This window comes from Camelus bactrianus, chromosome 11 (assembly GCF_048773025.1).
Source record: "Camelus bactrianus isolate YW-2024 breed Bactrian camel chromosome 11, ASM4877302v1, whole genome shotgun sequence".
In the NCBI taxonomy this organism is placed as follows: Eukaryota; Metazoa; Chordata; class Mammalia; order Artiodactyla; family Camelidae; genus Camelus; species Camelus bactrianus.
This window is the reverse complement of record NC_133549.1, coordinates 31,947,097-31,972,295: the sequence shown is the minus strand read 5'-3', so window position 1 is coordinate 31,972,295 and position 25,199 is coordinate 31,947,097. Positions and strand designations below refer to the sequence as shown.

At 45.0% G+C, this 25,199-nt stretch overlaps 1 protein-coding gene across 37 annotated transcripts in view; it reads left to right on the top strand.

Moving 5' to 3' along the window:
- Nucleotides 1-25,199, top strand: part of TCF7L2 (transcription factor 7 like 2) — a 190,632-nt gene that overhangs the window by 63,956 nt on the left and 101,477 nt on the right. For all 37 annotated transcript variants that reach the window (XM_074373601.1, XM_074373607.1, XM_074373608.1 and 34 more), the window contains one exon: nucleotides 8,553-8,654. In XM_074373601.1, coding sequence (XP_074229702.1) covers nucleotides 8,553-8,654 — 102 coding nt within the window. The remainder of the gene's footprint in view (nucleotides 1-8,552; nucleotides 8,655-25,199) is intronic.

The window sequence follows — 25,199 nt, the reverse complement described above, 5'->3', positions numbered from 1 at the left end:
CTTGTCCTCTGACTGTGGCTCAGGGACTGGGATGCTTAAAGCAGGGCTGACATTTGCTTGGAATCCACAACCCTTCTCTGGGGACCTCAGTCTTGACGCTGCCCAAAGACTATGCCATGGCTGGTCCTGGTCTGGGTGTCAGGACCGAGGAACGCCCTGTCTCTGAGGCTGGCTCCCTACGTGAGGTGGGGGCTGCACCCTTTCTTTTGCCCTCTTGCAGCTTTTCTGGCCTCGCCTGGGGGTACTCACTGCCCACTGTACTCAGTCTCATTTGGGAGATTTTAAGAGTTCTGGGCTGAAAATGCCAGAACTGTCTCTGGTCCAGAATCCCTTGTAACTGCGTGGCTAAGTCACTTACTTTCTCTCTGCCTCACTTTATTCTCTTCTAACATGGATTTGGAGATTATCTGCCTTGACCCCTTTGAAAAAAGGATGCAGTGACAACCAGTTTAGAAGTTTAAAAGAGCCTTTGAGAAAGTAAGGGGGACTCGGCACATACACAACGTACCCTTTGACACTGCCCTATAACTGATAATTTTTGCTAATGTCTGATCATCAGCATCACCTGGCAAATTGGGGAAAGGAAGATACAGACCCCTGGCCCCCCTCCCGGATAGTTTGTGAAGCAGGTCTAGAGTGGATCAGGGGAAAAGTCTCTGTCAATAAACCAGAGAGGTTTGGGAACTGGGGGACCATGTCACCGTCATGAACTAAATCTTTCTTCGTACTGTTTCCACTTATCTTTCTCATGTTAGTCCTGGTACCACTCGTAAGCTGCTTGTCGTATCGACTGGTTCATAGGTGACTTTTCTCAGGATATCTCGTCTACACTGGACTCTGAGCATACGCTTTGTAAATGCTGCAGGAATCCATGTTAGAGTTGAAAGGGATTCTTGAGATCATGTTCCCCTAATTTCCTGCTGTGTAGACTTAAGCCCCGAGTGGGAAAGAGGTTGCCCAGGGAAGAAGTGAAGTGATTGCCCAGCTAATGGCAGAGCTGGGCCTGGAAAATAGGTTTCCAGACTCTTTCTCCCTTTTGTGCTACTCCTGGGAGCACAGAGTCATAATTTTAAGAGTAACTTTTTTGGGAGAGAGAAAGGGAGGCCTCGCTCCAGCCCAGAGGAGCTCATCTGGGTTTGAGAGGAAGGGCCAATCCTATCCAGCTTGTACGTCTATGAGCTGCTCTACCATATGCCAAAATGTCTCAGGGACAGGGCTATTGAATGGTTGGCGAGGTAAAGGAAATGGTGAATCTGAAGTTTCGGTTATTGGATTTTGTTTGTTTCTTTGTTACTTGCTTCTTTTGCTTTGTTTTTCCCTTAGTACCAGTGGCCTCTGGAGCTCTGATGGAAATAATTTTCTGATGCCCTCGGAGGAAGATAGTTTAGTGTTTGCCCAGAAACTTAGGGGGAGAAGAGAGATAGTAAATGGCGGAGAAGGATCGTTTATTCCTTTGGGGACAATGTGAGACGTTCCCTTAGCTGTGCCCTTTGAGACACTGATCCCTGGTGAGAGTTCCAGCAAGGATGCCTCAGTTAGTTGATAAGGAACTCAAGGAAGGCAGAGGGGCATTGTTGAAAGGTAAGTCAGGACACAGGAGAAGCACCCTGGTGGCCTGGAGCCCTGCTGGCTGACCCAGGGACCGCGGGCTGGCTGGGGCTGCCCCGCTGGCCTTAGTTTCCTCCTTGGTAAAATGCTAGTTGTAGCTTTCTGACATTTATGTCATAGGATTGCTGTGAATGTGGTTATGAACTCTGAATACTCTCTAAATGTGAAGTGGTACTGTTAGGACTCTTTAGTTGTTATGATTAGGAAGAAAAGGGATAACTGTAAAGACTGTGTTTAAAAATCTTATAATGACCAAATTCATAGAGAGAGAGGATTAAAAAAGGCTGTTAAATTGTTGTTTTGCTCAGATACCTTGGTTACCCCTCCCCTTCCCGCCCGTTGGCCCTTTCCCCCATATTCCTTTTACGTTGAGAAATGAGATAGGGACTTCAAGGGAAACAAACAGTTCCAGGTTTCTACTGCGTTTGGTTTCATTAAAAGAGAGAGAGAGAGAGAGATGGGGGGAGGGTATAGCTCAAGTGGTAGAGCGCATGCTCAGCATGCACCAGGTCCTGGGTTCAATTCCCAGTACCCCCATTAAAATAAATAAATAAACTCAATCCCCCATCCAAAAGAAAACACACACACACACACACACACACACACACACACACACAGAAAGAGAGAGAAAGAGAAAGAAAAGTGTCAATCCTAATATCCTGTTAAACTTTATCTGTAGCTTTTTTCGTTCTCTGCGTTCAGAATATATCCAGCCTTCTGAGGTGTTTGGTTTTCTCTTTCTAGGTAACTATAGTAGATACTCATTTATGCTAGATCCCAACCAGCAGAAATCACCTTCCTGAATTTTCTTCTTCTGTGCAGTCATGTTTTATAGGCAAATAATGACTCTTTAAATAGAACCTCTGTGTTAGAGTCTCTGTGGATTTTCAAAAGAAGAAATTCCTGGACTATGTTTTAACCTGGGACGAAGCAGCCAAATCTCCTATACCCTCTGCATCTGCCAGAAAATTGATCAAACCAGTAATGGTGGCCCCTGAGGTTCCTGCAAGATTCTGAAGCCTTCCAAGATAGTTTCATGTATTTTCCCATTAGGTACATGTGATTACTGCTAACTTTTAGAAACCCGTTGGCACTTCTGTGATTCAGAGGGTAGGCTAGAGTATTAAATTAATCACAACTTCTTATACTTGAACCATGCTAGATAATTTGGGGTTCCATGATCCCAGGGCAGAATTACTTATTTATAGAAGATGGGCTGGATTTTCCACCTTCCAGTTCTAAGAAACAAAGCAGGTTCAGAAAGCAACAGCCAAGCTTGTTCTTTTTTCTTTCTTTTTTTATTTTTTGAAGTACAGTCAATTACAATGTATCTGTCTCTAGTGTACAGCGCAATATCCCAGCCATGCATATACCTACATATATTCATTTTCATATTTTTTTCCCATGAAGGGTTATCACAAGACATTGAACATAGTTTAAGCCTGTTCTTTAACAGACCCAAGTGTGTCGATGTGTTTTCAGGGTGAGCCTCACAGTGTGAGCTCCTGAAGTTTTCCTATTTTCTGCTTAGGATGAGTGGCTTCTGGTAGCCTTTTCTTTGGTAACGTTCAGTGCTGTGGGTATAATCATGGCGTTACCCCTTCTCTGGTTGCACATTTGTGGTAGAGTCGGCCTGGTCTACCATGGGCCTACCGGGGGAGAGTGGGAGCAAGTCACCTTGCAGGGGGAGGAAGGATGAGTGAATTTGGACGTGATGGGCCATGGCTGGCAGTTCTCTCAGTGCAGGGTGTTGAGGTGGAGTGTTTACTTTCCAGTTTATAAGAAACAGAGTGTGCACAGCTTTCTGGCTCTGGTAAGTTTGGAGGACTTAGCAGTCCAAATCTATCATGAGGATGGTTTCCAGTTAATTTGGATTCTTCTAAAATGGATTTTCCTAGGAAAAAGCACCCCTACTGAGAAATTGCTTGGCATGAAGAGGCTGTTTTGTTGAGGCTGTTTTTGTGTTTAGGTAAATAATACCTAACTACTAGGCAGGGGAGGGTAGTAAGGCGTTCAGAATTTTAGAATCAGCCCTGTTCTGAGTGGTGTGCTTTCTATGGGACCGTTTTCCTGAAGAGACTGGTTTCATCTCTGTTGAACAGTCTGTTCAGGCCTCACGGTGCCCCCTCTCCCGCCCTGAACGCTGCATTTGGCCTGAGCCTGTGGCTAATGCCATCTGTTGGTGGCAGAGTTGGCACACGTGAGCCTAATTCCAGCCTTGTGATGTGTGCAAGTTCTGGAAGAGAGGCACTTCTGAACCTGGAAAGTTGACCCCAGAGCACTCAGGGCACGTCACCCCGGACCTGCGGAACGTCTGCCTGATGCTATCGTGTGGTGACTCGTGGACACGTAACATGTTGCCAGCGTCTCCTGGGAAGTGGGTGAGAACTTCTGGACACGTGAACTTTTTCCAGTCAGAATTGCTCAGGAATCTTCAAACTTCCATTTCGGAAGGAGGGATGGTTATTTCAATTGCGGTTGTGGTCTAGTGGTTAGACCTTGTGACTGGGAGTCACAGCCAGAGAGCTCAGATTCTTTTCCAAGCGTTTTCCCCAAATTTGAGTCTGTCAGGGACGATTTCATCCAAAATGTTGCTTTTGGGCCACCAAACACACTTTCCTATGTGATGGCGTGTGGCTGTCTGGATTTAAGGCCCCATAAAGGAATGTTTGACATGATTCAGGTGTCTCCACATTCATTCTCTACAGTCGGGATGGCAAACTGTGGCTCATGGGCCAGAGCTGTCCCATCTGACCCCAGTTTTGTACAGTCCGTGAGCTGAGAACGGTTTTCATTATTTCTAAATGAGTGAAAAAAATCAAGAGGAGAATACTATTTCCTGACCCAGGGAAATCATGTGACATTCAGATTTCGGCATCCCTCAATAAAGTTTTATTGGAACACAGTCATGACACACAGTGCACGCGTGCACTGCCTGTCGGGGCTTTTGTGTTATGACAGCAGAGTCGAGTAGTTAGGATGGAGACGGTGTGGGCTGGAAAACCTAAGATATTTATTGTCAGGCCCCTTACAGAAAAAGTTTGCCAACCCTGCCCGGAACAAATAAAGGGCTTCACTCCACATGCCCACCCATCGGTGGAATGGGGTGAATGAGAGCAAGTACCTGGAAGCTGCTCATGCGTTTCATCAAGGATGTGGGGGTTTCCCAGCAAACTTCATCAGGATCATCATCATCCTTGTCCTTTGAGTTGTCCTGTGTGTTTAGATAATATATCTGTACAGAGAGCCCCTCAGCCCGAAGGTGGCAGCTTCTCTGAGCATCCTTGCCACTGAAGCGGGACTCACGTGGACCGAGATGCCTTTGTGGGAGCAGGTCTGACCAGGCCCATTTGAGTAGCTGCTGGTCACCAGAAAGTTAGATCTTGGAGGGGGCTTCTGATTTGGGAGACTCTCCCCATTTGTCTTTCTTTTTCCTTTTTTACTGGGGGAGGTGGAGGAGGAGACATGAGAGCTGCATACCTTTTTTTTTTTTTAAACCTTTGCTGACAATTCAGTAGGCCTTTAAACCTTCCTTTCAGGCGCTTGGTGGTGTCTGTATATTCAAGACTGCTCACAGGTCCACAGCTTAACTTTGGCTCTCTGAGATGTATCATAAAATATGATTTGGAGGGGATTTGGATTTCCTGGGCCATGAGCAGAACATTAGTATTAAACAAAGGATGAAACGCTTAAGCCAGGATGACCTGATTGATTGACTGATTGATTGACTGAATTTATTCATGGCAAAATGAAAGTCGTGCAGACTCCATTTCCAACAGTTTTCAATGCAGGAATTCCCACAGCCCCATTTGATTGCAGTTTGTTGAAAAGTTGAATGTTTTTGTAGGCAATTCATAATTTCCACGTTGAGCGGCCTAAAAGGAAGGGAGCCTGGAGCCCAGTGTTGTTTTTATAGCAGGATGGTGGGAATTTTTTTTTTCTTCCCCAAAAGGATATAAAAACCGAAGTCGAACCGTGGGGAGAATGTGGCGTGGCGATCCAGCCCTTCTGTAAATCCGAGATGCCTCCTGCTTCAGGTCTTCCTTTAGGACCCGACAGAGTAGAATTTCCTGCTGCTTAATGTCTCCAGGAAGGAAAAGATTTTCCTCTAGGCTATAATGGTGCCTAATTTCCTCTTTTTCCCCTTTATTTATTTATTTTCCCTATTAATAAGGACCAATTGTAGAAGATGAAGGAACCTGGGAAACCCATCACTTTTGGAGGAGGTTAATAACTTCCTTTAAAAAATCCTGACATAATATGTATTTCCCCCAAAAGGAACCTCGTCAGCCTGAGTGCCAGTAAAGGCCCCAGGGATGGGCACAGATTTGCAGGGACCCAGCCAGTTCTGTGGGATCAAGTTGCAGGGGGGACGGAGAGGTTGGGGCTGTCACCGCGGCGTCCCTGCGAGTCGGCGGGGCTGGGGCCGTCTTCGCCACCATCTGGATTTGGTTAGCTCTCTCTGGGCAGCAAGGCCGAGTCTCATTTCCTCCAACCAGTAATGTTATATAGGCAGTGATCCTGGGCTGCCCTAACATAATTGAAAATTATGTGTATTGGAGGCTCGGAGCGCTGAAATGTAGGCTCATAAAAATATGTGGTGCAGGTAGCCCGCGGAGATTGGATGTGGCACACAATGAAGCTTTTACGTAAAGTAAGAATTACAAGTCTGCGCATTAATATGGCATTATGGGTATGATAATTCTTGGGTGGGGTCCTGGGGGCAGGCTCGTCACCTTAAACAAAGCCTGAATTTCCTCATTCTGGGGAGCTGGTATTTGGATACAATCAAATCTGTTCTGCAGATGGCCAAAGACGAAAACTTGTCCTTGAATCTCACCCTCATCACTGAGGGCAGAAGGGAGGTGTGGGTGTGGGTGTGTGGCGACTCAGCTGGGCGTTTTTCTTTGCAGGTTTTTGTGTGATGAAGAGGTGGCGGGGGGTACATTTTGGTTGGCCTCAAGGAAATGACTCTATTGAGGGGTTTTGACCAGTGAGACACGTGTATTTATGTGGTAGGTGAGGATGGGAAAAAGTCGGGGTGAGACAAGGCGAATAGATTCCCACGGCCCACTGGCTTGGGTTGTGGGGCTGAGGGAGACCGTGGAAACGTTTACCTCAGCAACTCTTAGTTTGGGATGATGATGTCCCTGAACAAATGTTTGATTATAAGGGTGACTTGCGGGGTGGAGGTCCCTGCTGACATCTCCTGTCTGGTGGCCCAGAATCCTAGAAATGCTTTGGTACTTGGGGGCACCCCTGTCACAGCTGGGACAGCCCCGTGGAAGGTCCTGTGGTGAGTGACCAGAACCAGGAACCAGGTTTCCTCACCACAGGCGGCTTCTAGGTCAAAGTTATGAAGTGGCAGAAGCCATCCAACCCTGTGCAGATCTAGGTTGGAAAGACGACCGTGCAGTTTGGCAGGTAGTTCATGGGCTAGGGTCTTTCAGCGTTAGATGTAACCGAGTTTGGGTTTAATCTGCTGGAATGGTTGTGTCTCTTTGAGGAACCTATGGAAGAGCTTGCGGATGGTTTGGCTCTTCCACCTCACTGGGGATTTGAGCAAACCCTCCCTTCTTTGGACTGCCCTTGGCTGTCCTTTTTCTTTCTGTCCGAACCTTTCTGACTTAACAAGACATACCCTGCAGCCTTCCTTAAATCTCTTTTCTCAGAAGTGCCACCTTCTCTCGGGCGGTCGCTGGGCCCAACTCCCCGAGTCTCTGTCAGAGCCTCACCACGTTGTCTCGTGACGTGTCTGCCATGAGTTGGTTCCCTCACCTGTGCCTGAGCTCTCTGACGGGGGCCGTCTTGGTCTCTCCAGGATGCTTGGCAAGAAGGGTGTGCACGAGGCAAGCTTTCCTCAGTGTTCCTCAAGTAAAGTTTTCTGTAGAATAAAACTAGCCTCTAGAAAGTTCAACATGGCTCCTTCATCAGTTGGCCTTCGGAGGCACAAAGGCTAGGACTGAGGTCCTTGTTAAAATCTTAGCATTGTGTCTAAGTTTTGTTTGGTTGCGAAGTGAAACTGGTGTAATGTCACTGACAAAAGTCAAATACCTGGAGGTTGCTTATACATGAGCTAAATCCCTCTGTGACTGGACAAGTCACCTCCCCTCAGTTTCCCTAATCTTCACAATAAGGAGCTGGGTCAGCTGATTGTTCACATCCCTCTGAGAGCCGAGGTATCACCTCGCACAGAAGTAGTTCCGTGTCCCTTGTGCGCAGAGATACATCCAGTTGGCATATACCTTTGCTTTTCTCACACAGGTGGTAAACCTGTGTGTGTTTAAGAATTTCTTTGGCCTTTTGAGCTGCACGTATAAATTGCCCTGTCTGCGTGTCTGTTACCCAGGAGATATTTTGGGGTTGGACGAGGAATTCCATCCTCACCTTACTCAGGTAGCTTCTACTAAAGGACAGCTGCTTGTATGTTCTTAGCTTTCTTGAAAGTGAAGGGTGCTGGCATTTTAGAAATGAAGGTCGCTGAGAGAGCAGATTGGGAATTGCAGGTCTCCCGGGACACCTCTGGCTTGAGACTGCGTTTGCTGTCTTCCTTCCGAAGAGATCTGTGTCCCCTCCCTTCTTCAGTCTTCCTCCCCACCCCCTGCCGCGGCTCTCCTCTAAATGCAGCGATGACAACACTTTATCTGAGGCCACTCTATAGTTTGTCTGCAAAGACGAAACTATAGTTGCTGATAACATTGATGTTCTATATGTGTACCTGTCGAACGTGAGCTCTGAGGAAGAACCTGTCCGTGCTGCATGATTCTTCTGTCGATATAGCTGTTATTTGCATGCTTTCAAGTTTTTTGGTGTTGTTATTTGCACCCTTTTAAGTTTCGCAGTTTTTGATCATGTCATGTACCCCAAGAGTTACCTCTCGGGGCAGCCGTTTGCATTTTGTTTCTTAATTCATTTTTCATGTTCACTTTGCTTGTTCCCTGCAGTATCTTCAGATGAAATGGCCACTGCTGGACGTTCAGGCGGGGACCCTCCAGAGCAGACAAGCCCTCAAGGATGCCCGCTCTCCGTCGCCAGCACACATTGTTGTAAGTGACCTTCAGAGGCATTTGCTTCCTTTCTTGGGGAGGCGGGGATGTATGTGACAAAATGCTCTTCTGTTGATAAAACAGGCCTTGCTTATCAGCTTTTCTTTCTTTAAAAATAGTTGGGTTTTTTTTTTTTTTTGGCATATTCTTGGTTATGGTTTATATCTAGAAGGTACTTATTTTCTGCTATTGGACCTTAATGATTGCTACCTACCTGGAAATGTTCCCACCACCCTTTTCTACTAGTATTGGGTTAGAATCTAGCTTTGTGGGTTCTAGTTACTAGGTTACCATCACCATGGTGTGGGGAAGACTGGAAATGGTATTAAAGCAATTAAAATATATATATACCCAAAATCTTCCCTGAAAAAGTCATTTAGGGGAGGTGAGTTACAGAGGAGAGAATTAAAAACCTCAAAAGGGAAGCCCTGGATTTGAGACTTTCCAATCTTACTCCCCCTGCCCCATCCCCTTACCCCACAATTTATTCTAATTGTTGGAAAGTAAAAATCTACACTAATCAGAAACATTTCATCTGGGCTGATTGGTTGTAAACTCTGAGCACCAGTGAATTTGGAAAGGCTTAGATTAAATTTAATCTGTACATCGATGGCTTTGAGAGCATGTGGGTTTACTATAGGAAACATTTGTAGTACTTAGGGACTACATCACAAAGTGTGTCTACATATATTTTTAATGCACTTTCTTGGGATTGTGTAGGCTCTGAAAGTGGAATTTATAAATTAAACTTGAGAAGATAGCTCAGCCTTATTAGAATATTCTCTTCTATATATTTATATCATGAGCTGGACTTTATACTTTTTAAATAATTAATGGAAGATGTATTATAATGAATCCATGACAGGTAGAATTATGCAAAGCACAAAACGATTCATGTATTTTTTATTTAAGTATCACAAAATGTTATCCATTAATATATTTTGCCTCTGTGTTATTTGTAATTTCTAAAAATGGCAAAATAATTTTCTTGAGTGGAAAATCTTAAGATACATTGTGTCAAATTTCAGGCTAACTGCCGCCTTATTTTGTAGCTTGCTATAATTGAGTATATATTATTTAATGAATTTTGCCTCTGTTCTGTGAATACTAAATATAGATGTATGTGTCCGTATATGTCACAAAATAATTTATTTGCATAACATCATATCTTTGAGTCATTGTTTGTGAAAAGAATTCTTATGGTATAAATGAGGCACACAGAAAGAAGGTTAACATTTTCCAGAAGCTTCCTCCTTCCTCCAACCCCACAATAAAATGGATGCTCACAATCACACACGCTCTTTTAATGTCGAGATTTCACGGCTGGAAGTAACTTAGATCAGCTAGGCCCAGCCTACTCTCAGGAAAGGAAACAGGTCCAGAGATGCCTTAAGTGAATTGCCCAATGTCACACGCTGAGCTAGCGACTGGGTCGGGAACTGGGCCCAGTTCTCGGCTCCCTTTCTGGGTTCTTGTGGACTGTTCTCTCCTAAGGGAGTTGAAAGAAACTTTCCATGGCTGGTTCTGTTTCGCTTTCTTTAAATTGGCTCATCACTGGGGCAGCGTCATAGGTGAAAAGCTGTTGGCTTGGGGTTCCGATGCAGGTTTCTCCCAGGAAATACACAGATATTTTTTTTTTTTTTTTTTTTTTTACAATTCCTGGGTGGTACAATGAGGAAGCCAGTCTCTTTCACTTTTCCTGCCTCCTTGAATTTCCCAATGGGGGTCTAGGCTTTGAAATTTATTTCTATGCTTTTGGAAACGCTTGGCAGGAATTGCTGGTAGGTACAGGATAGGGACACTGTCTTTAAAAATCTCTTGGAGGCTTTTTCTCTCTCTGAGTCTGGAGATAAGACGTAATTCTTAGAAGCAGTTAAGAGTGGACGCAGCTCCTTGGGGGTGTGGCCTGGAGGTCCACGGGTCACCCCTGTGCAAGGCTGGGTCCGTCCACTGAGAGAGGGAGACGATCGGCCTCCCTGCCTCTGTCCCCCCAACCCCCAAATCCCCTAAGAGCAGATGCCACAACTTAGGCCTTAAGCACTTTGTTTTCATGTGTATAAATTAACAATCCAAGGAGTTGGTAGAGCATTTTTTCCAGAGCCAGTGTGGATTTTGGCGAGGAGAGCAGTGAAGGGACTTGCGTTCCTTTCCTCCGCTGTTTACTGGAAGCGTGTTTACCATAGCAACCTCTCCAGCCCACACCGCCCTTCAGATGGAGACCCTTGTCTGTAGGAGCCACAGCCAGCAACTGTAATCCGGTCTCCTGTGCTCTCTGCTGTGCTTCTGGGGACCTGGGGAGTGGCACTGCACAGAGGTTAAGGGTTGGTGGTGGAGGGCGGACTCTGGGAGCTGGAGAGAGGAGAAAAGTCATAAGCTTGAGCAAAAAGGAAACCAGATTCATGAAATACTTAATGCATGTGGCAGCTGGATGGTGTCTTTGGTTATATGAGTCAGCCTTGTAATTGTGCATTTCTGTAATCTCCACCTGGCACCACGGGTGAGGGGCGGGTGTGGGGGGGTGGGAAGGGAGTCAGTAGAAGGAGAATGGGAAAGTAGGGCGGAAAAAAGTCTGGAGGTTGTTGACCTCCAGGTCACGTTGAGTTTTGGGGGACTGAGGAGTCATAGACCTTGAGAATATAAATTTATGATTCCCTTTTCACTGGACATAGGGCAACATGACAACTGAAACCAGCTTGGCAGGAATAGTGTATCTGTATTCATTTGGGAACCTTCTGGATGCTGGTTGAAGTACCACTCGGGTCTTGGGACAGCTCCACACCGGCCCCCAGACTCCGGGTCTCCTTCAGAGTCACTGATGAAGCGCTGACTTCCCTCCAGTCACTGGGCTCTTCCTCCCTTTCTCTCTCTCTCTTTTTTTTTTTTTTTTTTTTTGGATAAAACGTTGTCACATTGCAGTTATTTCATCAGACCTGTTTCAAAATAATTGTCTGAGGATTGCTTCCTAATTTCTCCGAAATTTGGATTTATTTTAATTTCTCGGCCAGGCTGTTTCATAATTACGTCTAATGTTTGATTTTCGAAACTAGAGAAGTGTTCAGCATTTGTTAGTAATCATTAGAAGGTATAGCTGTCGCAGGTTGCTAAGAAAATCATTTTCCCTGGTACCCATGTGGGGTACAATTTTCAGATGGGAATTTAAAGCATTTTGTTGGTGTATTTTAATCTGATTGGACTTTTTTTCTCCTGGGGTATGTGGGTTACCACACTGTTAAAAAACAAACAAAAAAAGGATATGTAGAATAAATGTTCTTAACAAGTGGAGTTCAGTTGATTGAATGATGTATTAAGAAGCAAGTCCCGCAAATTTTACTTCCAGTAACTGACAGAGCATCTTGTTTATTATGATCCAGTGGCTCCTAATCTGTGCTCAGAAGAGAGAGGAAATTATTCCCTAAGGATGATAACTAAAAAAGTTTTCTTTTCGCTAGCCCAAAAGTAGGAATTTATACAACAGATCCGTCTCTTGCTGTCTCTTCCTGCACTTCGCTTTCCCTTTATTTCTCCAGAAGTTCATGGTCTTTCATGTCACAAATCCCGGAATATTCCCCTCCCCTGTCTCCCCAGTCCACACTCTAATTCAGAGCACTCGCTTATATTTCTTTCGCTGTAGTGTTTTTAAATTTATATTTTTAATTCTTGGCTTTTCTTCCCTCCTCTTTCAGAATGAGTGTCAGGCAGCTGGGTTGTGCTAAGTGTGGTGTTTCAGCCTTGGCCCACCTGCCTCCCTGGACACCACCCCCTGGTGCCTTGGCTGCACAAAGACTTTCATTGAACTTCCTTTGTACCCAGCAAAGAAAGATTCAGTACCCCAGATGGTGGTATTTTGGTATAGTATGTATCTTACAAAATGGCCAAAGACTTCAAAAGTTCCTTCCATTTTGTCTTGGGGGTCTCCTTTTGAAGTCGATGTGGAGTTTTACCTTGGGGTTGATTTCGAGCAATTCTCGATCTTGTGTGTTTGGTTGTGTAATGAGCGTGGGGGTGTGGGATGAGAAAGCCTGAATCCTGAGGAGCGAAGCCCGCCAGACAGGAGTGTGTCCTCTTTTCTTGGTTGTTGTTATTGCTTAAATGCTGCAAGAGGCTGGAAGGCTCTTAGGAAATAGAGCCCTATGGTAGGACTTCAGACGGGGTGTCGGCTGTGTGAGTTGAGCGTTTTCAAGTGAGCTCAAAGGGCATGGTGAACATTTTCCTTGTTATTTCTGAAGAGTTTGGGGATGGGGTAGGGAGGGTTGACTGCTTTGAGAGTGTCCTCTTGTTTTTGAAGGGTTTCGGGGAGGATTGACTCGGCTCTGGAAGCATCCTCTTGGTTATTAAATACATGTGGTTGTTTTGAGGTGTGATTTGACTTGGGCTGTGTTCTTTCTCTTCTGCCGGATGCTCGATGGCAGGTGGTGTTAGGGGAGAGAATCTGCTAGATGCTAAGGTCCAGCAAAACCATCACAGCCCCTCCCTGTGTAAGAGGCTTTATTACAGGTGCCAGAGGGAGTACTAGGCCCATCTCAGGGAGATGGGATTCTACCAAGAAGTGGGTGAGGATTATGGGCTGAGACTGTCCTCTGAGGAGGTGGCATTTAAAATGAGATTTGAAGGATAAGTTAAGAGTTGGCCAGGTGAAGGGATGGAAGGTGGGAGAACATTTCAGGCAGAAGGAAAAACAGACATGAAGGTCCTAAAGGAAAAAGAGCTCAGCTATCAGAGAAGCAGAAGGCCAGCTATGATGGCTCCTGGTGGTGGGGGCACAGGGATAGGGGCCTGGGCAGGATAAGCTGAGGCCTTGGCATCTAATCCTAACCACTGTGGAGAATCCTTGAGGGGTCTGGCTTGTGTTAAGCTGATGGCAGTGAGGTTGGTGAAATGGACAGATTTGGAGGGACCATCAGCAGAGCTTGGATGGATAAGACATTGGCACTGAGGGAGAAAGGAGAGTCAAAGGTAGGTGGATGGAGATGCCATTCGCTGAATGGGGAGTATTGGAAGGGAGAAGGTTTGGACTGGAAAAGTTGTCTTTTATTTTTAAATTTTTATTTTTTAATTTCTGGTTTATTGAGATGTAATTGACATTTAGCATTGTGTAAATTTAAGGTGTACAGTGTGTTAATTTGATGCACTTCTGTATTACAAAATGTTTACCGCCATAGTGTTAGCTAAAGCCCCATCTCATTACATAGTTACTATTTCTTCCATGTGGTGAGATTATTTAAGATCTACTATCTTAGCACCTTTCAAGTATAGAATGCAGTATTGTTAATTATAATCACCATGCTGTACATTAGATTCCCAGAACTTACTCACTTTTTAACTGGAAGTTTGTTCCTTTTGCCCAACATCTCCCCACTTCCCTCACTCCTGGGTCCCTGGTAACCACCACTGAACTCTGTTTCTGTGAGTCTGGCTTTTCTAGATTCCACATTTAAGTGATACCATGCAGTGTTTACTTTCTCTGCCTGACTTATTTCACTTAGCAGAATGACTTCAAGGTCCATCCGTGTGGTCATAAATGGCAGGATTTCCTTCTTTCTCATGGCTGAATAATACTCCACTCTGTATATGTAACACATTTTCTTTATCCATTTATCTGTTGATGGGCACTTAGGTCGCTTCCATATCTTGACTATCATGAATAATGTTGCAGTGAACATGGGAGATATCTCCTCAAGGTCCTATTTTTGTTTCTTTCAGATATGTACCTGGAAGTAGGTTTGCTGGATCGTATGGTAGTTCTGTTTTTAACTTTGAGGCACTTCCATGCTGTTTTCCACAGTAGCTGCACCAATTTACATTCCCACCAACACTGCCCAGCATTCCCTTTTCTCCACGTCTTCTCCGACACTTGTTATCTCGTCTTTTGATGATAGCCATTCTAACAGGTGTGAGGTGATAACTTTTTTGGTTTTGATTTGCGTTTCCCTGATGATTAGTAATGTTGAGCATCTTTTCATGTCCTTTTGGTATATTTCATGCACGTTCTTTGGAAAAATATCTACTCAGTTTAAGAGTTGTCTTTTTTTTAATTGAAGTATAGTTGAATGAGTTGTCCTTGTAGAGAGGTTAAGATACTAGGTTTCCTGACCGCACAAAGCAACGTGGCAATAGGAAATGGGAACAATCCAAACTTAAGAGTAATGTTGATTATCTAATACATTTAGATTTCCATTTATTTAGAATATGTTCATAGAAGGGTGGCAAATTCTCCCTTTCTTTAAATTGGTCTTTCTCTTATTCTCATGTTGACCATTGATTCGATCATTGATTCACAGTCATTGATCTTGCAAATATTTAGTGATTGCTTACCATGTGGGAAAAAGTATTCTAGATGTAGAGAGAAAGCAGAGTGGGGAATGAGTGATAAAAAGAATAATAACATATAAGCCTGTGACAGTTCCTTTGTGCCGGGCATCGCTTTAGGTGCTTTTCAGATGTTTTATTACCCCCACTTTACGGAGGGGGAATTCAGCCCAGGGAGGTGAGGTATTTGCCTAACTGTGGGAGTCAGGATGTGACACAAAGCAGTCCAGCCCCAGAGCACACCATCCTCTTACCTCTACCGACCTTGAAGTTTTCAGAGGAGGAGAAAGGCAAATGGGGCGCACTGCAGCGTGCAGAGGGCTGCCCGGAGAGCGCCAGGTGGAGCCCCCAGCCGCAGCTGGACAGGGTGGGTATGGCTCAGAGTGACCCGCTGGCTTCACTGGAGAGTGGGACGTGAGGTTGGCTAGGGATTTGGTTTCTGGGCGTGGCTAGGGCCGAGGATGCACTGACACATTGTGGGAAGGGACTGCGGAGGCTGTTGGCGCAGGCATGTGAACTTGGGGTGATGTGAGGGTGCGAACCTGTGCTAATTTCCTGAAAGCGTTTCCCTGTGCGCTGTCTCCACTCCCTTCACTGCATGTACACTTTCCTCTTGGCTTTTCTTTTTATTCCATCTGTGACTCAACCAGACTTTCTAGAATACTTGGCACGTGTGTCCTAGCTCAGTGGCTGAGTCAGAACTTTCCCATTTCACAGACAGAACTGCAGTTAAGGGCATATATTTTGTCTAAGGCTGTAAAGCAAGCCTGTGAACACTGCACAAATAGTAGTATTTTTATAAGGAGAGCTCTCAGTATCCAGTGTTGAGAATCAGGCAGCCAAGTTACCTTTTTTTTCAGGGAAGAGGTGGTAGATGAAATGAGTCATGCTTTGAAGGGAGAGAGTGGAGTAACTAATCCCCAAGGTGGGCCATCATAGAGTACGGTTGGAAGTCCAGGCTGCTTCTCTCCTTCCAGAAAATACTCTACAGTGGGGAGCTGTGAAGTTTTGAGGCTTGGGCTCATAGTGTGGCAGCTGACCACTGTGGCGATGGAAAACATTCTACTGAGGATTGTGTAAGCTCAGCTGTATCCTCTTCGGATACGCAGTCACAGAAAGTTTCACAGCCTTCAAGTCACACGTCGTGTCACCCAGTGCTGCCCCTTGCGTTGTTTAATCACCATTCAGAAGTCCTCTGTTGGCCATACTGTTTTTGAACACAGAGATGGGCATCTTTCTGTCTCCTGATGCAGACCATTTCCTTTGGTACCATGTGGGCTCCTAAAGTTCTGTCTTCGTATTGGACTGAAATCTCTTTCCTTGAAATGCCCAGGTTGATTTTCATATCATTATTCAGTTCTGTTGAGGCTTCCTTCCACTTAACTCACTTGAGGATAAGGAGGTAGCTTTGTACACCATTCCCTCGTGACCAAGTGTCCTCTTCAAGTATCTTCCATTGTAACTCACATCTTCAGTGACCAATCTTAAACTTTGTAAGGATGGGAATTGCTCATTTTTGATTGAAAAATCCTACCTCCAAGTAAGTGAAATTAATTGTTAAATGTAGCTTTCCTCATTCATAAAACTTATGTTCATTGTGGACACTTTGGGAAATAGCCCTTGCCACTCGGAGATTACATTACGAGTCATTTGGTGTGTTTGGTATATTTCCTTCTAGACTTTTTCCTCTGGGTGCATGAATGTTTATATTTGTTTTTAACATTCTTGAGCTCATGGTAGCCCTCGGTATTTCCAGCCTTGTATTTATTTAAAATGAAAATGGCAGTAGTGAATAAGCACTTTCCCATGGCATTAAAATTCTTAAGGATTTTTAATGACCACATGGTAGTACATATTATATCCCAGTTTACTTAATGCCATATTGTTGGGTCTTACTGAGTCCTACTGGGTCGTATTGAGTATCTCCTTCTGTTTCTCCTGCTCTATATGACCCTATGACGAACATCTTTGTGTTCCCTCTCCGCACCCCTGCCTCCAGCTTGTATTATTTTCTTAGGAGAGACTCTTAGGAAGAAAAGCAAAAGAGGACATTTTAAAACATTTCCTGATCCACAGCCACAAATATTTTCCTGTTAAGTTCCAATTTTTATAACTGTCAGCAGTGTGTGAGAAGTTAGGCTTATTGTGAGCAGGATGATTTGGTTTTCTTTGGGGAATTAAACGAAAGAGAGAGTTCAGGCTTCCTGGAAGGGTGTTTCCTTACTCCACATTGCTCCAGAAAAGAGACCCAACCAGCCCATCCAACTCAGCCTCCTCCCTGAGGCCTTTCACCTTCAAAACAGGTCAACAAGAGTGATGGCTTCTTACATGGGGAGTAGGTTTTACAGTCAGCTGGTGTTACCATGCTTGTACAGAATTACGTGTCTCCATCACACACTTACAACATGACTCTTTAGATACACTTATTAGCCCCCCGAATATGTGCCGCACGTTGAGGGCTGTTTTAGAGGTCTTGAAGAATACTTTTATAACCTCAAGTAATTGTAGAGTTTTTTTAAGTTTTGGTATTTCTTCTTTTAGTGGCATATCATTGGGCAAAGATAATTACGTGATGCTGTGTATAATAAGAAATATGATCCTGGATTACGTTTCTGGGAAAACGGACCTAGTTTTCAAGATGTCATTTGTTGTTGTGTTTAAGATCAGTTCACAGTGAGTGCAGGGGAGGCTGGCAGCCTCCAATCAGTTTTGGCCATTTCCAAATGCTGTGTCCTGTGCTTGGGGGAGGCAGCCCTGGCAGCTCCGGGCGAGTGTTTCCTGACGTTTATCTCCCCGAGTGTCAGTAAGGTTACTAGGAAAAGGGATCCCTCCTGAAATAGGTTTAGGGAAACCCTGGGTTGTGCAAAGTCAGTCTCTTTAGGATGGGCTCCTGATTCCTCCGGGTGCTGGGAAACTACAGGAGAATCCCTAAAGTGTGCTTGGCTACACAATTCTTGGCATCTTCAGGACGAGATCGGTGCATATTCTGGAAAGTTGTTTTAGTTTCAGTACCTGCTCTGTTTACCAAGCATGGGAGCCTGTTTTAAATTAACATGGATCTACTTAGAGCTCAACTCATGGATTTGCCTGTGTTTATCTTTCCAGTAAATAAAACAAAAGTGTTCATTTGGCGCCGATCCGGTCCTGCGTGCCGTTTCTTGCCTTGCTGGTTAACTCTGTGTATGGGGCTTGCTTCTCCCTCCAGATCGTAAGGTTCTTGAAGCCAAGGGGCCCCATGGTTTTATTTCTTTGCGTGTGGCTATCTCCCCTCCTACTGTGGTGCTTCGTTAATTAAGCAGAAGACCAATTTCTGGCGAGGGACAGGAGCTGATTCGGTGTGGAACGAGGGCGGCTTCATCGTCACCGCGGAGTGTCCAAGGTCGTCTTGGTTTTAGCACGAGAGCTTGTCCCCGGATCTGCTTTCTCACTTGATAACCCCCCTTACACATTCCAGCTCACAGCGGAGCCTGTCTCATCGCCACATAAACATGTAAGCGTGGTTTGCACAGAAGTTCCAGAAGGTCAGGCTTGGATAGTTTCTGTCTCTTTCCAATCTTGTTTAAACTAGCGGTTCCTTAGGAATCCGGTTATAGGGTGCCTGAATCTTTTAAGAGAGTGCCCAATTGGGAAATCCAAGACTTGATTGTTTATTGTGGGAAATGGGTATTTTCAACAGTGTAGGGTATGTGATCTCCCGATTGAGTTGTTAACGGCTTGCAGGTCAGATTTTCATCTCTTTTAATCAATTAATATAATTTAACACCTGGATTTCAGAATTGTCCCTTGGCATATCCTTGGGAATGAAGGAGGGAGGAACCCTAGAGGGGTCTGGCTGGGAAAGTCTCTTGTTATGTCCATTTTGCACATAAGGACGTGAAAATCCTGAGAGTTAGTGGAGTTGCTCAGGATTCCGTGGGCAGAAATGGCCGTGCTCTCCCTCAGTGCCCAATTCAACCTCCATTTGGATGCCAAGTAGACGTGGGAAAATTAGCATGCACAGAATCAGTCTTTGTTTCCACCCCCTGACCCCCCACCAGACCTGTTACCCTCAGTGTTCAGTGTCACAGTAAAGACCACCAGTGTTCACTAGTTGAGTGGGCCCCAAGTCTTGGCGTTCGTCTTTGATTTCCCCTTTTTCTCTCACACCCCACACTCCATCCACCAGCATATCCTCTGGGGTCCTAATCCTTCCACATAGCCTTCAAAATAGAGTTGTGGAATCTGACCACTTTTTACTACCTCCACCCTCACCACTGAGGTCCGGTCTGCTGACACCTCTCCCTGGGCTGTCACCAGAGCACCTGGCCCGGTCTCCTCACTTCCCACCTTCGTCATTTCCCGTTTTCCACCCTTGGTCCAGATGCCTCATTCCTGTATTGGAGGTGGCCTTTTTAAGTCCTCAGGGAAATCGTGTCACGTACTTCTCTGGAAAGTCTGGAGGATACATTTTCTCCTGAAAGAGGCCCAGAGCAGCTATGAACCAGCCCTTGGCTCTGTCACCTGACTGCAAGGTGGGACTTTGAGATTCAAAGGCTCAGAATGGAGAGCGAAAAGGTTGACTGGGCCCAGGCAGTGGCCACACTTAAGGCGTTGTGTTGGCTGGGGGAGCAGGGGTGGGCGCAGTAGGAGACGCGTAGACTGAGTGAGTCCCCCATCCGTCAGTCCTCTACTGATGCCACAGGATATGGCCAACATCTGGGCCACCCCCTCTGTTCGGCATCTGAGCTCTGCCCATCTCCGTGGCCTGTCCAGCGGCAGCCCGTCTACAGTGAGAAGCTTGGGAAGAACCCTGGCAGGCGTGATGCAGTCTGTTTTCCAGCCAGAGCCTGCGTAGCGAGTGGATCTGGGCAGTGATTAAGGGCATGGCTGAGGCTGTTTAATAGGCTTGAATGAGATGGGGTCACCACGTGCCAAAGTGCAGTGGGGCCAAGGCCTCTTGTTCTTCTTGCTCAAGGGTGCACGCTGCCTGTTTCTCTCACAAGAGCATTGTCTGTGTTGCCCAGGTGCTGGGGTGAAGAACGTAGCAAGTGTTTAAAAAGGCTGAAGAAGGAAGGCAGACAAAGCCCACCCCACAGGCCCTGGGACTGGACCGCCCCACGTAGGGTGTCGGGGGCCCGTTATCGAGACCTGTCTTTGGACCTGGCCTCTCACTCCCCGTTTCTAATGCTCCTGGGGTTAGGCCTGCCTCAGGGACACAGGTAAGAGTCTAAGAGAAGGGTTTTTTCCCCACTCCTTTCAGACTCAAGCGAGAAGCCAGCCTTGCTGGATGGGGATGGAACATAAAATCCTAAAGAAAAAAAAAAAAGTCTCCCTAATGGAAAGGGAAACATGGCTGGAAATGAGGGCTCCTGGGGGACCGTTTAGGATAAATCAGCTGAAACTCAGGAGAAAACAGCTTTTTGGGAAGAGGTAGCAGCAGCCCCTTTCAGCCAAAGCTCATAAATGAAGGAATGTCTGAAGCCAAAATTGTACTGACCGGAGGCAAGAAGACGTTGTCAAAGATGGAGTAAGTATGTGTGACCGTAGAAACCATTTCCATTTTTAAAATACAGCCAAGCTTCTCTCCCCCATTCTTTCTCAACCCCCTTCCCATCTCATTTCCACAAAGTGCTTGATTGATACAGTCTTTCTTATGCTTTCTTGTTAAATTATCAAGTTGGAATTGAGAATAGCACCTATGCACCGACCTTCCAGTATAAGAAACCAAATGTTGGAAATGAAGTCAAGTCCGCACTTATCTCTGCACCATTTTTTGGGCTGCTGACAGCGTCCTCCTCCTAACTGTGGGGAACTACCTTTTCCCTATTCTGGTTGGTCCAGGTGGGTATGTGATTGGGCAAGGGGCAGGCATGCGATTTAAGCAGAGATGCTGGGGAGCCTTCACTAGGCAGAGTGGGTCGAACTCTGTGACTCTTTGCAACTTCTCTCTCTCTCTCTCTCTCTCTCTCTCTCTCTCTCTCTCTCTCTCTCTCTCTGAACAGAGGATGCACATTAGCAGAAGATGAAGATGTGTGGGTGAGGAGTGTCTGTATGATACCACTTAATTCTGTGTCGTCAGCTCCAACCCTGGACCATCTAGTTAGGAGGCCAACTAGTCTGAGATGGTTTTCTGTCACTTACAACCAAAGGAGTTCTAAACAATAGATTTCCAAGCCTTTGGCTTATTAAAAAAAAAAATGTTTGTCTTTTCAGTTTTTGAGTCTTTTGCGTTAAAAATGCTAGGGTGTGAACTGATTCTTCTCCGATTATGTAACTAGTGACCTATGAAGGAACCATACTTGCCTTCTTTAGGGTTGATTTGTGCTAATCTGAGAGTTGCATTAAGAGAGGGACATACCATACACGATTTTCTCCCACAAACAATTTCTAGAGAGAGGCTTGTGAAGAAAGCAGTTCCCATGGTTTGCTTCTGTGGTCGTGGGGAATTTTGAAAATGAACTTGAGGTATTTTCATGAAATTCCTGTTTTCATATTTCAGTTTTGCAGAGTTTTCTCTTCTGGCTCTTAGCATAGTCATCTTTGCCCAAAAGCACTCTTATTTCTGTTCTTTGGGGCAATTAAGGAACAGCCAGTTAATTAATAGTATTAATAAGCACTGCCCTTTTTGTGGAAAAATGTGGTCTTGGCCCACATAATAGGGAGGTGCCACAATGGCCTCAGTGGTCTTCTCTGCATTTTAACACTTACTTACATTATTTGAGAAGCATTGCTTTCTCATCGTGGATAATTGCTGGCAAACGGAGCACACAGGTGTCTATTTTTGTTTGATTTATGGATTATTACAGCTTTACTATTTGATGAGGGGGTCTGTCCATTTTCCTTTAAAACACAGATGTATCATGAAAAGATCCTGCAAGCTCAAAAGATGAAAGAACTGTTGTTCCCAGGATTGTGAGCAGAGTGCAGTGTTTGTGCTAGACTGAGGCTGGGTGGTGTCCACTTGGGGCACTGTGTTGAGAGGGATTCTGAGGCCTTAATTGTCACGGCTCCAAGGGAAAGAAGGCACTGATGGATTAGTATCTGGGTGAAGGAGGATGAAGTAAGGGATGATAGAGGTGTCACAGCTGTCATTTCTGCTTTAGGCAATCCACTTTTAGGGGGGAAATGTCAGAAACTGAAGTCTCTACTGGGTCTATCAAATGTCCATTACGATGTCGTGGTGACCAAAATTCTTATGACTCACCATTTAAAAATTTTTTCCAAACGGAGTGACGGGAAAGAAGAACATTTTCCATCAGAACCAGGAGTGAGAATGTGCCTAAGAAAATGAACTTTGGCTTGGGAGGTGGGCTGTGGCTCAGCTGTCTTGATTTATTCCGCTTAGCTCCTCCCACGGCTGGGAGGCCTCCTTGCCCTCCGAGGTGGATTGGTCCTGCAGGACATCACGTGGACCACGAGTGATGTGCAGGTTTCGCCCACTTTTTGTGCATCATGCCTGTGAATGTTTGCAGTGTACACTGTCAGATTTCTGACAGTTACTGAAAAATAGACTTAAGGAGTGAAGCCCACCATTCTCCTCTCCTCCCACCCTACAATGAAAAGTTGCATGATAAAAAAATCAAGATGTGTCTACAGAGGGTGATAACTTTAATGCTATCTAAACTTTTAATTTGGAGGGGAGGCTTGCTTGCTTGCTTTTCTTTCTTTTCTTTCTTTCTTAAAATGAACCAACCCCTTGTTTGTTTAGTTTGTTTTTGGTGCATACCTGTGATGACTTTAATCCAGATTTATTTTTATTTGAGTCCAGGCCTGATGGCGAGACACAAGCACGGCTCTCATGCCAACAAGCTCGTGGTTAAGTTTTAGAACATGATTTGAAACATATAACCCATTGAGAGGCAGTAAGGACATATGCTGAGCTAGTGCGAGTTTGGACATCTGTGTGGAATAAGTGAGTGGGCAGAGAGGGCGTGTGTCGAGGGGAGGGCGGGGCATTGGCGCGGGGACGTGGGCTGGGGCTCCAGCGGTGGCCAGCACCACATCCAGAGGCCAGCAGAGGTGGCTTTGGCCAAGTGTTCCAGTGTCTGGATGCCTGTGTGAATTTCCTCCAAAGTTTTCGGTTGGCAACGTGGAATCCGCTGGATCTGGAGCCAAGGGCGGGGATTGTCGGGATCCTGTTAGGTGCATGGGTGTGATACCAGAGGTCAGAACAGAAGCCAAGTGAAGGGGCTTGGGGAACTCTTAGTCATGCACTGTCCTGGAGCCTCACTTCTAACAGGGTAGCATGTCTGAGACCAGAGCCTTGTTCCCTCTCGTGCTCGCTCTCCTGTTTCTGATTTTTCTCTTAACCTCAGACTTGATCATAGACTTGCGTGTTGAAAGGGAACTTGGGAGTTCTCTTGGTCCAAAGCCTTCATTGTGATGCTTAAGAAATGGATGCATTGACAAATGTTTGGTTACCAGGGGGAAGGGAGAGGGGAGGGATAAATTGGGAGTCTGAGATTTGCAGATACTAACTACTGTATATAAAATAGATAAACAAGAGGTTTCTTCTGTGTAGCGTAGGGAACTATATTCAATATCTCATAATAACCTACGATGAAAAAGAATATGAAAACAGATATATGTATGTATACGTATGATTGAAACATCATGCTGTACACCAGAAATTGACACAACATTGTAAACTATCTATACTACCAAAAAAAAAAGAGAAATGGATGCATTGAGAAATGGAGAGATGTATTCAAGATCATGACAGTGCTGGAGGTTTACTGAGCACTTACTAGTTCCAGTAACTACCATTCTATAAATTTACTAATTTTACTAATTTCTCATTCTAAGCAATTTGCATGATAGTCATGTTTAATCTTCACAATACCCAACGAGTTAGCGATTGTTACTATCCCGTTTTATAGATGAGGAAACTGAGGCTCAGTGGGGGAATGGTATGGTATGCCCAAGGTCACACGGGTGGTGAGTAGCTAGCTGGAATTCGAGTGCAGGGAGTCTGACTCCAGTGCTGGGGCTCTCACCCACAGGTGTTAACGTTGCTTCCGTCGGTAGCAAGCACGCAACCAGGTAGGGGCAGGTTTCTGACACAAACCCGGCTGGTGCTGCTCAGGCTGCATCAGGACACTTGGAGGCATGTTGTGCCTTTGGGATGCTCTTAGTGCCTATTGAGGAAATGAGGCTTTGTGGGTTTTTAGGAGGACAAGGTACGAACTCATGGTGAAAGAAAGGAACCAGCAAAAGGAAGGTTGCATCCAGATGAGCCTTCCATTCATTTCAAATTATACCCCCTGTCACGCAGTGTGGGTGTGTGTCTGCTAACTTGAAGGTCAATTACAAATCTTTTTGGTCAATTACATTGGATGGAAGGCTTTTGTGAGTATTTTTCTCGCATCCCCAACCATTTAGTGCCAGATATATTCACTTTCTCATTTATCTTTTGTATAACTTTGGATTTTTGAATATTGGAGTTTTTCAAGATGGGTGGCAGTTCTAAAACAAACAATACAATTGTTAATACAATAACAAGTGTTAATCTCCCTCGTGTTTGAAAGAACAGGAACCAAACCTGTGTTCCCCTCCCTAGTCCATGGTCTTCCCTCCAGATACATGACTACTACTGTTACAATGCGGTCTCTTCCCAGTCCAGGTTTTTATACTTTTATACATGTATATGTGTGTGGATCTACCATGTAGTACTATTAATGTCAGTGGTTTTTAAATTTTAGGTAAGTGGTTTCATATTTCATAGTCTTCTCCAGCTTGCTTCTCTTACTCAGCCTTGTGTAGGAATTGTACCCTGCTGTACATTGAAATCGAATTCTCCTGTTTTAACTGCTGTGTACTATTCCATCATATGGCTGTACCACAGCTATCCCATTACTTTATTGATAGTTATTTGGATTACTTATAGGTTTATAGGATTACAAATTATGCTGAGGTGGGTAACCATCCTTAGGTAGGTGTATGTAGGCATGTGCGTGAGTGTTTCTCTGAGGTTCGTGTGTCCAGACTGATTGGTAGGACAGAAGATGCTGATCTTCACCCACAGTCCACAAGTCATCATTAGGCTCTCCAGAATGATCAGATCAATCTCATCCACACTTTATCTTGTCAGACTTAAACTTTTTGCCAATCTGATTAGCATGCATTGGCATCTTATCCTGTTTTAATTTGCATTTCTTTGACTCCTGAGGTTGACAATCTTGTCTTTGGTTTATTGCCTCCTGTGTGGCTTGTCTGGTTTAATCCTCTGCTCATTTTAAAAAAAAAAGTCAGGTAGTTTTT